Consider the following 11439-nt stretch of genomic DNA (forward strand, 5'->3'; position numbering starts at 1 on the left):
TTAAAAATCATCAAAAAGCGATGGAAGCAATAACTTGGGAAAGACTTTAATAGTTTTAAATACTATTTTGCATAATAAATATACAGAAATGTAAGAGTTTTATAGATATATGAATTTAATACTTTATAATTTTAAAGGGGTTGGACATATTAAATAATTTTCAAATGCTACTTTAATGCATATTTCAATGCATAGATGTATAGAAATATATTCATTTTATGAATATTATCTTTATAATAATTGTAGCAACTTTTATTTTAGTACGAATTTAATAATGACCTGTCATAAAGTGTTATCTGACTACTTCTTCTAATTATCCATTTATCGGTAGCTTAGCCTTACCGATTTTAGTTTTTCCATGCGAGATCCCCTGATTTTAATTATAGTGATAATCAATTAAATACCTGAGCAGCATGTCAGTGGCGTCAGAAGCAAATTTACTGTTCAATGTTACATTTCGTAGTAGTTTCCATGTGAACTTGGTTTTATTAAGCAACTTTGTTTTATAGATAAATTTCAAAAAGTGCAAAAAAAAATAAAAAATAACGCGATATCGACTTCTTGAGATACTCATCATTTAGTTCTCCAAATGAGATTGCAATAAAAAACTAATTATTTAACGGTCTTGTTTAAGGTGTATTAATTGTCGACAAATTAAACTGCTCAGGCCATCTTCGTGTATGTGTATGTTACAAATTATTGTCTTAATAATTTAAGTACGTGACTATGCATTTAAAAACAACAGCAACAAATGCTACAAATGTTCATTGTATATTTTATTTTGTTTCATTTAAGAATATCCATGAAAACCATTATTTATTATTTTCATAGTTTTCATACGTTTTCTCCTGGGTACGTTTTCTCCTGGGTACGTTTTCTCCTGGGTACGTTTTCTCCAGCATTCCCGCATACATACATGACATATGTTGAAATGACTTTAAAAAAAATAACATGCTCTATTAAGTATACACTACAGTTATTTATAAAGAATTTGCAACAAGTGAAAGAAAGTAGAATTTAATCAATATAGAAATGTTAATTTCAATATGATTATTCCAATAAATATGTAACGGTCAGACCGGTTCAAATACCAGTGCCAGATAGCTCAGTTGGTAGAGCACGTGAGATTTAGGCCCAATGTAACAAATGTATATTTATCTTTATTCAAAATGCTATTTTTACAGGTTTCTATTGATACCAGACCATGAATGCTATCATTTCTCTGTGTCACTTTTGTGAAGCTCATGGTCCCCAGGTCATCTTCTGCACCCAGCCCCTCCACCCCTTGGAGAGGACCATTTCTACAGACTCTGATGACACTGTCACTGATGGAAGAAAGGCTGCTAGGTCCTCCTCCATAACTAATGAACCCACAACACCAACCTCGGCCAAAAATGAATTTTGTCGGGTATGAATTTTGAAAAATATCAAAGTTGAAACATAATGTGACATGAATGATTTTGAAAATTCAACCCATATATCAAATTACGGTATATATTCTTCACAGGAAAAGTTTATCTCCAAAAGTAAAGGAAGGAGATGTTCATATCTTTAAATCAACAGTATACTGTAATCTAATAAAACAAGAGAAATCCAGCTTTTATTCCTGCATGAGAAAATACATCGCGGTTTGCACGATCATACTTGTCACAAATATACATCACTGTTAACAGGTCTTTTAAGATTTATTTGTTTCAGGTACCTAGTACATAACCTTTTATTGTCGTAAAAATCTGTCACATACTATTACTAGTATAGTGAGTACCAGTAAATTGCAAAATGCTGTGAATGTAAAAAAAAAAGTAGGCATACAGTTATTAAAGAGATATGTATGGAAATGAAGATTTTTTTGACATGACTGTGATGATTTAAAATTTTGATACTCAAGTTCAAAACTTTTTCAAAAGGGCTGTTCTTCAGAGAAGACAGGATTCATAAGTCGAGATGACGATGCACAAGTGAATTACATCAGCAGCAAGCAGCCCTATGACAGGGAGGTTTACAGCATGAGTCGGCAGGCCTGTCTCAAGTCACTTACAGGGGAGGTAAGAAATACTGTAAACATATTACATTTGGCTGTGTAATCTATTTAGTGCTTGAAGCAGAATGCAGCTTCTGCTAAATCAAGTACATTGCCAAATGCCATGCAGACGTCGTAAAAGAATAGGAACATTCAGGAATACGCTAAATCAAATCCACGCCAACTTGTTCAAAACCTACTTTCCACCAAATATCGTAAACGCCAAATATAAACCGCTTACAGAACTTGTATTTGCTCATATGTATATCCTTCAATTCTCTATAGAAAAAAGGGGGAGGAAGTTATTACTCTAGGCATATTACTTTTGGCAGTGTATTCTATTCTAGCATTTTCGGCAGATAGCAGCCTCAACTAAATCAAGTTTATTGCTAAATACCATACATACATGTATTTATATGTAACAGAATGTTGCATCCAGAAAATTAATACATTTATTCAATTCCATGCTAACTTGATGAAAAATCAATTTCAGCCAAATATTGTACTTGGGAAATATAACATGTTTACAGTATTTTGATAGAGTGTCATTAAATTAATGTAAATAATTTAATGGATCAGTATTTTACTGCCTTTTGCATTAATTCACAAAATTACTACATTTAATACACATTCATTAAAAAGCTAGGTTTTCATAGAAGATAGTAGTTCATTTTGAAAGTGATGATTCATGTACATTTATGATCTGTGAATGCATATGTAAATCTTCTCTCCATGTTTTATTTTTAAAGTTAGAATAATACTAACTTCTTGCTAATTGCAGGTGTGCCCTGGGAAAGACGGTCCAATATTCTTTGGAAATGATCAGCAGGGCCATGTTCTTAGCTACACATTTCATATAAATGACACTCAAGCCCGAGGGTCATGCACTCGCTACAGCATATTAGTCGTGATGATGGACAAGATTTACCTTCTGAATTCCTGGCCGTTCCTTGTCCCTCATCTAAAGACAGTCATTGAACACATTACAAAAAAAGCCAATGTGGTTTATGAGAGGGAAAAAATCAAGCTGCCCCTACAGCCCCCACAAGCTTCTAGAGTGAGGAGTAAGCCTGCCAGGTCACTGATCGACTTGACGGATGACAGAAACATATTTAAGATTCTACATTTGTCATTTGTGTGGATTCTGAAAGCCTGTGGTAACCGCATCACTGAGACTCTTCTTGAGGGGCCTCCTACTGAAGATTCCATTATTGATATGGAGAAACAGGAAGGTTAGTACAATCACATTGGTAATGTTCATCTATACAATACACTTAATATACTGTTAACCAACTTTTTTTGCGAGCTAATTATTTTCATGAGGTTTGCAAGAGCCTGGTTGCAAATATCTCTCGACGCAAACCATTCTTTGCAGGACAAATGTAAATAACAACATGGGTGTGGTTAAGGCTTCATCGCAAATATTTGTCATCCCAAACCAGTCTATCTACGATTACTTGTGAAACTAAAACATCGCGAATAAAATTTGGTTTATAGTTTGCGTATCATGTACTGGTAAATATCTCATCTATCAAGAACATTTAACAGTACACTGTCAGGTAAATGTATTGAAGTTTGCTAATTTAAAACCAAATCATAATTTTTTTTTGTTCTTTACTGAAATAAATTAATAACCATTTTCCTGTACAGTATTCAAATATAAATTAATTTCTATACTTTTATCAAACAGAGACAGAGGAAGGTTTTTGTCTGATCTTTAGTAAGAAGGTCAATGTAGATGAGGTAGAGGAGGAAAGTTCACACAATGAGACAGCTGAAAGTCCGGAGACAGCGGAGGAGGAGGGGCCCGCCATCACCAACATCAGACACCTCATGAAGGTACTATAATACAATCAGGTACTAAAATACATGACGTTATGTCCCAAATCAAGGATCTGATGGGAAGTTACAGTACAGTAATTCTATAATACATTACCTTGTGTACAGCATCAAGCATCTGATGAAGGTACAATTGTACTTTAATACTTGACCCTCTGTATAATATCAGACATCTGCTGGTACGGTAGACATTTTTACATGCCATTGGGTTCTCTTTTAATGACAAGAAGTTAATTGTCATACAACATTTGATCACAATTTATCTGAAATTCTTGATAATGAATGATTTATCAGATGTTGTAAGGGTACTATACACGTATGGCAAGCAGGGTTCGACACTAACTTTTTAAAGCATTGGTCTGTGACTAACGGACTAAGGTTAGTGTCGAACCCTGCCCTTAGTTTTCAAATATATCATAGGTTTCTCCACATACTAGTACTCTCTGTGTGCTCACCAGAGTACATATCTAATCATACAGCTCTTATATAGAGTGCCAGTTACTACATGTACTAGTTACATGGTCATGCATTGGTACTAGGTATGAAATTCACTACCCAGACTATGCATGGAATATATATTCTGTTGCTTTCAGTAGTTACCTTTGAGTGAATCAGTTGTCTGTATTGTTAGTGTATAATGACATAAAAGATTTGCCATATTTCTTTACGAAAGAACGATAACTCATACTGAGTAAGCATAGATCTTGGCTGAGGGGGAAAAACCTAAATGTTACCCATACTGGTAACATTTCAATTAAAATTTGAAAACTTTCAATAAGAAAATTGCTGATATTATTTGTAAAATGTATTTTGCTTTTTGTAGATCCTTGGTGAAGATAAATTCCATGTGCTAGCTCATCATGTTGTCATCGGCAACCAGATTGTGGTTCAAAGTTCTATGGCTTCCATTGTGAGGTCTGTCTTCAATGCACTCAAGGTAAATACCAAGAAACAAAATTTTGGCTTCCAAATTCTTATACTAATAAAATGGTTTTACGAATAACACAATATATCTGAAAAATGTTAATTATTTATTAAGTTTTAATGTAGTATACTGTAGTTTCATCAATATTCGTCGAATACCAATTTTCGTGGATTTCGTTGTTAAGTTTATCCATGAAAATAAATGTTCATTGAAGTGCAATTTCAACTAACATTTTGTACTGATAGGATCATTGGCCACGAATTTACGTATCCTTGAAACTGTGGTTTTCACTTTTACCACGAAAATTGATACCCTAGCTTGAATATTAATGAAACCACAGTATACATATACATGTACATGTATATATATTCTTCAAAACAACAAAATTTATGAATTAACTCTCGTAAAATAAACCTGGTATATGTTTTGATCAATTTTTATTGCTTTGGTACAGATTTATAAATTTTACTTCATCCATCAGTGCAATTCTCAGTTAATTTGTATTTCAGAGTTTGCTTCCCAAAGGCTGCTGCCGTGTCATCCCTTACAGTCACCAGTACGAAGAATCCTGGAAATGCAACTTCCTTGGTCTGGTGCCGGAAGTAGAGCTTCCTCTGCACATCATGTCAGATGAATCCTTCGTCCTGGTAGAAATCAGCCTCGAGGATCAGAAACCCACAGACACACCAACAAAGGAGGTAGAGAATGATGACCTCCTCAAGAGACTTGTCTTCAAAATGGCTAGTCCTACCACATTACCAGAGAAAGGTCAGTGTCAATACAATTGAAAATGAATACTAATACCGATGTACTATTGGAAAGAATTTACATGACATGCAATGACAGCATGTAGAATCTACAATGACTTGTGATGGTACATGTATGTGATAATTATCCAATAAGTTGTATGTTTTCTGTTCTCAAAGGGGCTCAAGCTTTGGTGGATTACTTTTTTCTTTACATAAGCTACTTTGAAGTTATCCATGTGTAATACAATGCTTCATGGGTGATTTCCACCAAATACTTGAGCAAATGTGCAAATAAAAATATAAACAGTGACAGCTTTCTAATTATGTTTAAAACTAATTTCACGTAGTATATGGTAATAGTCAAAAGTTTACCCAAGTGAGGAATGTTTATTTCTAGAAGTAGTAGTTTGAATGGTACATGATTCTGTCATATAATTATATACATGTAAGATACTGTATATTTTCATGAATTTTTATGTCAGTTTTGTTATTTATGATTAGCTCCCAATGCCCTGTACAAAATGGAGCTTGCCCTACAGAATGAGGATTTAACTGACACAGTGGTGGAACACTACCTGATCTGTCTGAAGGAGGAATGGATGAAGTAAGCAGCTACATTTCTTTCTCTTCTCATCATAAATATTGACATAATTGTTGATTGTTCAGTGCATAAACTATAAAGACAAAATGGTTCACAAGCAATCAGTTTTGCTGGCCAAGGATGGTAATTTGCTTTTGATCTTCTTTTAGAGAAGAATGGCGAGTTATTCCCCTTTGCTAGAATTTCTTACAGATCTATGAAGGGATGTTTACAGCAATTGCTTGCTTTCTATTTCAGGGTATATCTTTAAGATAGGAAAACAATTTTTTTTGTAAAGCATTATTCAATTCAAGGTATGAATGATTTGGGTTCATATAATTTTTTTTACTTTGTTTGACTATTGAAATTGCCATTTCTCTGTCATTGCAGTAAAGTGAAGGTGAGATTTAAATTCACCAAGGCGGGGGGCAACAGAACAGCAGAGGACACCAAGAAACTGATGCAGGTGATTGGTGCAAAGGAGGAGGATACACCCCTCCTCAAGTTCTGGATGCAGGGCCTGAGTCTTCAGTACAGGCAGCATATTCTGACCGCCTCCAAATCGTCCCGGTGATACCAAACAAGCACCTGTGTTACCTGTAATTGCAAATTCTCCAGTGTCCAATGTCCAGTGTCCATTACATCTCTCTTTCCGCCCATTGTTGTTAGTTGCTTATCTCAACACACTCATTTAATATGTTTATGAAACTGAATTTGAATATTTATTATTTGTAATATTAGTGAAGGACTTCAAATGAGAGAGATCTAACTAACTTGAAGATTGCATATAACATTCAAATTGGACACATATTAAACCAAGTCTTGAAAAGACTGTGTGCCAAATCATTCCATTTATGTTTGTACAATTCTGTCATTGTATTATATGCATATTGTATCATATCAGGATTTTTAATGGTATTAAGTTTGCTTTTAAAACTATGGATATGTACATGTTTATTGCAAGTGTCAATATATCACGCTTCATTCATTGTTTATTTTGTGCAATATTCAATTTTGAAGATTTTAATAGAATCTTATTGTTTTAGATGTTACTTTTTCAACAAATAAAGAGAATCTAGAAAAATCTTTATATTTTCCTGTTTTTTGATAAAGTAATATGATGTATTTATATACAGTAGGGGTAGAATTTTTCGATATATGACTTATTAAGCGACTGATTGATAAAAATTCAGGTGCCTTTGGATGTAACATTATCTACATGAAAATTTAGTTAAACAAAAAGTTTACAAATTTAGATCTGCAGAACATTTCACATTTCACATGCATCAATCACACAGTTTTTAGCTCACCTGAGCTGAAAGCTCAAGTGAGCTTTTCTGATCACTTTTTATCCAGCGTCTGTCTGTCTGTCTATAAACTTTTTACATTTTCGACTTCTTCTCCTTAACCACTTGGCCAATTTCAACCAAACTTGGCACAAAGCATCATTGGATAAAGGGGATTCAAGTTTGTTAAAATAAAGGGACACACCCTATTTAAAGGGGAAATAATTAGGATTTATTGAAAATTTGGTGATATTTTTAAAAAATCTTCTTCTCAAAAACCATTTGGCCAGAAAAGCTGATACTTGTGTGGAAGCATCCTCAGATAGTGTAGATTCAAGTTTGTCCAAATCATGGTCCCCAGGGGTAAGGTGGGGCCACAATGGGGGGGGGGGGGTCGAAGTTTTACATAGGAGTATATAGAGTTAATCTTTAAAATATATATCTCAAAAACCATTTGGTCAGAAAAGCTGCTTCTTGTGTGGAAGCATCCTCAGATAGTTTAGATTCAAGTTTGTTCAAATCATGGTCCCCGGGGGTAAGGAGGGGCCACACTTAGGGGTCGAAGTTTTACATAGGAGTATATAGAGTTAATCTTTAAAAATCTTCTCAAAAACCATTTCGTCAGAAAAGCTGATACTTGTGTGGAAGCATCCTTAGATAGTGTAGATTCAAGTTTGTTCAAATCATGGTCCCCTGGGGTAAGGTGGGACCACACTTAGGGGTCGAAGTTTTACATAGGAGTATATAGAGTTAATCTTTAAAAATCTTCTTCTCATAAACCATTTGGCCAGAAAAGCTGATACTTGTGTGGAAGCATTCTCGAATAGTATAGATTTAAGTTTGTTCAAATCATGGTCCCCAGGGGTAAGGTGGGGCCACAATGGGGGGGGGGGTCGAAGTTTTACATAGGAGTATATAGAGTTATACTTTCAAAATATATATCTCAAAAACCATTTGGTCAGAAAAGCTGATACTTGTGTGGAAGCATCCTCAGATAGTGTAGATTCAAGTGTGTTCAAATCATGGTCCCCGGGGGTAAGGTGGGGGCCACAATGGGGGGTCGAAGTTTAACATAGGAGTAAATAGAGTTAATCTTTAAAAAAATTTATTCTCAAAAACCATTTGGCTAAAATAGCTGCTTCTTGTGTGAAAGCATCCTCAGATAGTGTAGATTTAAGTTTGTTCAAATCATGGTCCCTGAGGGTAAGGTGGGGCCACAATGGGGGGGGGGGGGGGTCAAACATGGGAATATAAAAAGAATTTTTTTAAAAATCTTATACTCAGAACACGACTGGCCAGAAAAGCTGTAACTTGTGTGAAGTATCATCAGGTCGGGTAGATTCAAGTTTGGTCAAATTATGATCCCTTTGGTTAGGGTAGGGGCACAATGGGGACCGGTTAAATCTTTACAAAGGAATACATTGAGAAAAATCTTCGTCTTAAGGTAACTCCATACTCGGAAAACCCTCTGATGAAAGTTGAAAAACAGAACTGATTTCAGTTTAATAGACTTAAATTTCATCAATTATAAGAAAAAATATACATGTCATCACACTTTTTAAGATGTCAGATAAACATGAACTAAAGCATAATTAAGCATCAGAAAACCGTACTTTTTTTGTTAAAAGTAAAATATTTGTAGGCAGAAATTTGTTTATCTTGTTTAATTTTATTGTCAACTGTGTCAGGAAAGTAAAACTACAAAAACATTTTAAAATTAATTGTTGGGATAAGAAAATTTATAGCATTTAGACATACAACTGAGAGAACAGTCAGAAAAAGAGTTATTTCCCCTTAGCATAGATAAAATGTATAAAAAATTAGAAATTTAGGATAAAATTAAGCTGCAAAAATATCTTGAACTTAACAATATTTCTAATTGCATCCATGATATTATGTTCACACAAAATAAATAAAACTATCTTGCACAAATTCTAAAGAATTCAAAGTTTTACAATAAAGTATGACGTCACAGAACACTGGATCTACTTTTAAAAAAAACCAACATTTTCTTAGAAAAGGTGCAACATTAGTTAAAGCAGCGTTAGATAGTGTAGATTCAAATTTGTCAAAATCATTTTTTTTTTCAGGAGTACGATGGAGCCACATGGGGTGGGTGTCCAATTTTACAAAAGAAAACAGTTTAAATTCACCAAAATTCAAATGTTATAATATATGGTTTAACTTATATGCAAGCATTTTGACATATTTTTGATTCTTTAAAATTGTTTAGACTTTGGCCTCTGGACAATTCTTGGGCTGACACAAGTTTGATGTAGGTTTATATCTTATTTGATTTAGATGTTCTTGAGAACTGTAATGCTCAATATGTGAAATGACTATACTGTGACAAAAAGGGATCAATGATAAACAGAATATCCTGGGAACATTTTTGATATACAGGATCTGTTAGACTACATTGTCCATATTTTTTTTTTGGTGTATTACTCCGTAAAGCTGATTTTATAATGTCTATTGTTGCTCAGGTGAGCAATGTGGCCCATGGGCCTCTTGTATTGTAACGGAGGAGCTCTTTGTATGACAAGCCACAAAGCTTCTTTTTAGTTTAGAAGATATGTACAGTACATTGTTTTTATAGGATAGATGAACGTATGTCTTTGATATTGAATATCTGTATAGCTAAAAGGGGCAAATTAAAATCTGTATGATAACATTTTTAAAGAAATATTTACAGTAATAAATGTACGAATTAAAATTTAAAAAATCAGTACACACAAGAAAATCTAACTCCCGCTCTAGTATCCTCTTGTATATAATACTATTGATAAATATTTGAAAAAGAAATGGTTTTTAAAGTATCTTTCATTTAAATTTTCATTAATATATTGAAATATACATGATTTTACATTTACCTATATCATATCAAATTAGATATGTTAGCATAATTTACATGTAGCTTGCATGGATGGTGAGTCTGCTTTTCGTAATTCGTATTCTTCACGTTATCTTGGCATTGGTAGGTTTTAAACAATGCCAAACAGTTGTTTAATTTTCTGCTTGGTGTGTAATGGTGTCCCATCGCCGACATGCCTTGAACCACTAGTGTCTACATTCTACAAGTGGATAATCCATCACTGACTGTTGTTTTTCTACTTGTTAAAATACATCGAACATTGCTGAATAAAGGGAATTGATTTGTCTTCAAAATTTAAAGCATGTTTGACAAAAGGTATAGACTGAATGTATTCATGTGCATTTATGAAGTACAATGCACATGTATCTCCCATATTTCCTAAGAAAACCAACTACTATATATATATTCATTACATGGTGTAAACTACATGTATATTATTAAATGGATCCGGTTAAAGCTTGATAGCACATTTTGGCAGATTGTCTGTGGTCAATTACGTCTGGTAAAGAGATCAGATGGATATTGTGAATTATCCACTGAAGTTTGTATAACCCATAAGAGGGACAAGCAATCTTGTAAAACCTGTGTACCTTCATAACACATTCTGCCGACAACATCGTTCTGAAATAGAGATTTTGCACTTTTATAATAATCGTGTTTATTACATATTTCAATCAATAACCATATAATTTTAATATAAATATAATAATTGAACCTTGAAATAACGAAATATAAAAAAAATGATCGAAAAATGTTCATTAATATCTTGTTATTCCTTTGGACACCATTCTAAGTTTAATTTGGAAAGCACGAAAATTGTAAATTGAATTCTCGGCTATAACAGAACTGCGTATTTACTGTCCACAGGCACCTGACGCTATATATACATGTATTTTCTCTCATAATAAAAAATATACCATCTACCTAATAATACACTATTATAGGTAGAGGATATAATTTTATTATGAGAAAAATACATAACGTCAGGTGCCTGTGTTACCGTCAAAAAAGGGGGAACGTCGACGTTTATTTTTTTTTTCTTTATGCTGCATGCGCAGGTCCAAAAAATTATTCCAGGATTGGTTGTTATTTTACTATGTGAATTACACAATTTTGAAATTTCCAGGGAAGAGAGAGAGAGAGAGAGAGAGAGAGAGAGAGAGAG

At 33.6% G+C, this 11439-nt stretch overlaps 1 protein-coding gene across 1 annotated transcript in view; it reads left to right on the top strand.

The window, feature by feature from the left end:
- LOC105334967 (folliculin) overlaps positions 1–7199 on the top strand; it is an 8244-nt gene extending 1045 nt beyond the window's left edge. Inside the window, exons 2-9 of the mRNA XM_066066444.1 lie at positions 1185–1408; positions 1908–2045; positions 2802–3252; positions 3711–3859; positions 4683–4796; positions 5294–5552; positions 6035–6137; positions 6504–7199. Of these exons, the coding sequence (XP_065922516.1) occupies positions 1205–1408; positions 1908–2045; positions 2802–3252; positions 3711–3859; positions 4683–4796; positions 5294–5552; positions 6035–6137; positions 6504–6687 (1602 nt within the window). The 5' untranslated portion in view covers positions 1185–1204 and the 3' untranslated portion in view covers positions 6688–7199. The remainder of the gene's footprint in view (positions 1–1184; positions 1409–1907; positions 2046–2801; positions 3253–3710; positions 3860–4682; positions 4797–5293; positions 5553–6034; positions 6138–6503) is intronic.
- The last annotated feature ends 4240 nt before the right edge of the window (positions 7200–11439 follow it).

Source organism: Magallana gigas, chromosome 7, assembly GCF_963853765.1.
Source record: "Magallana gigas chromosome 7, xbMagGiga1.1, whole genome shotgun sequence".
NCBI classification, from domain to species: domain Eukaryota; kingdom Metazoa; phylum Mollusca; class Bivalvia; order Ostreida; family Ostreidae; genus Magallana; species Magallana gigas.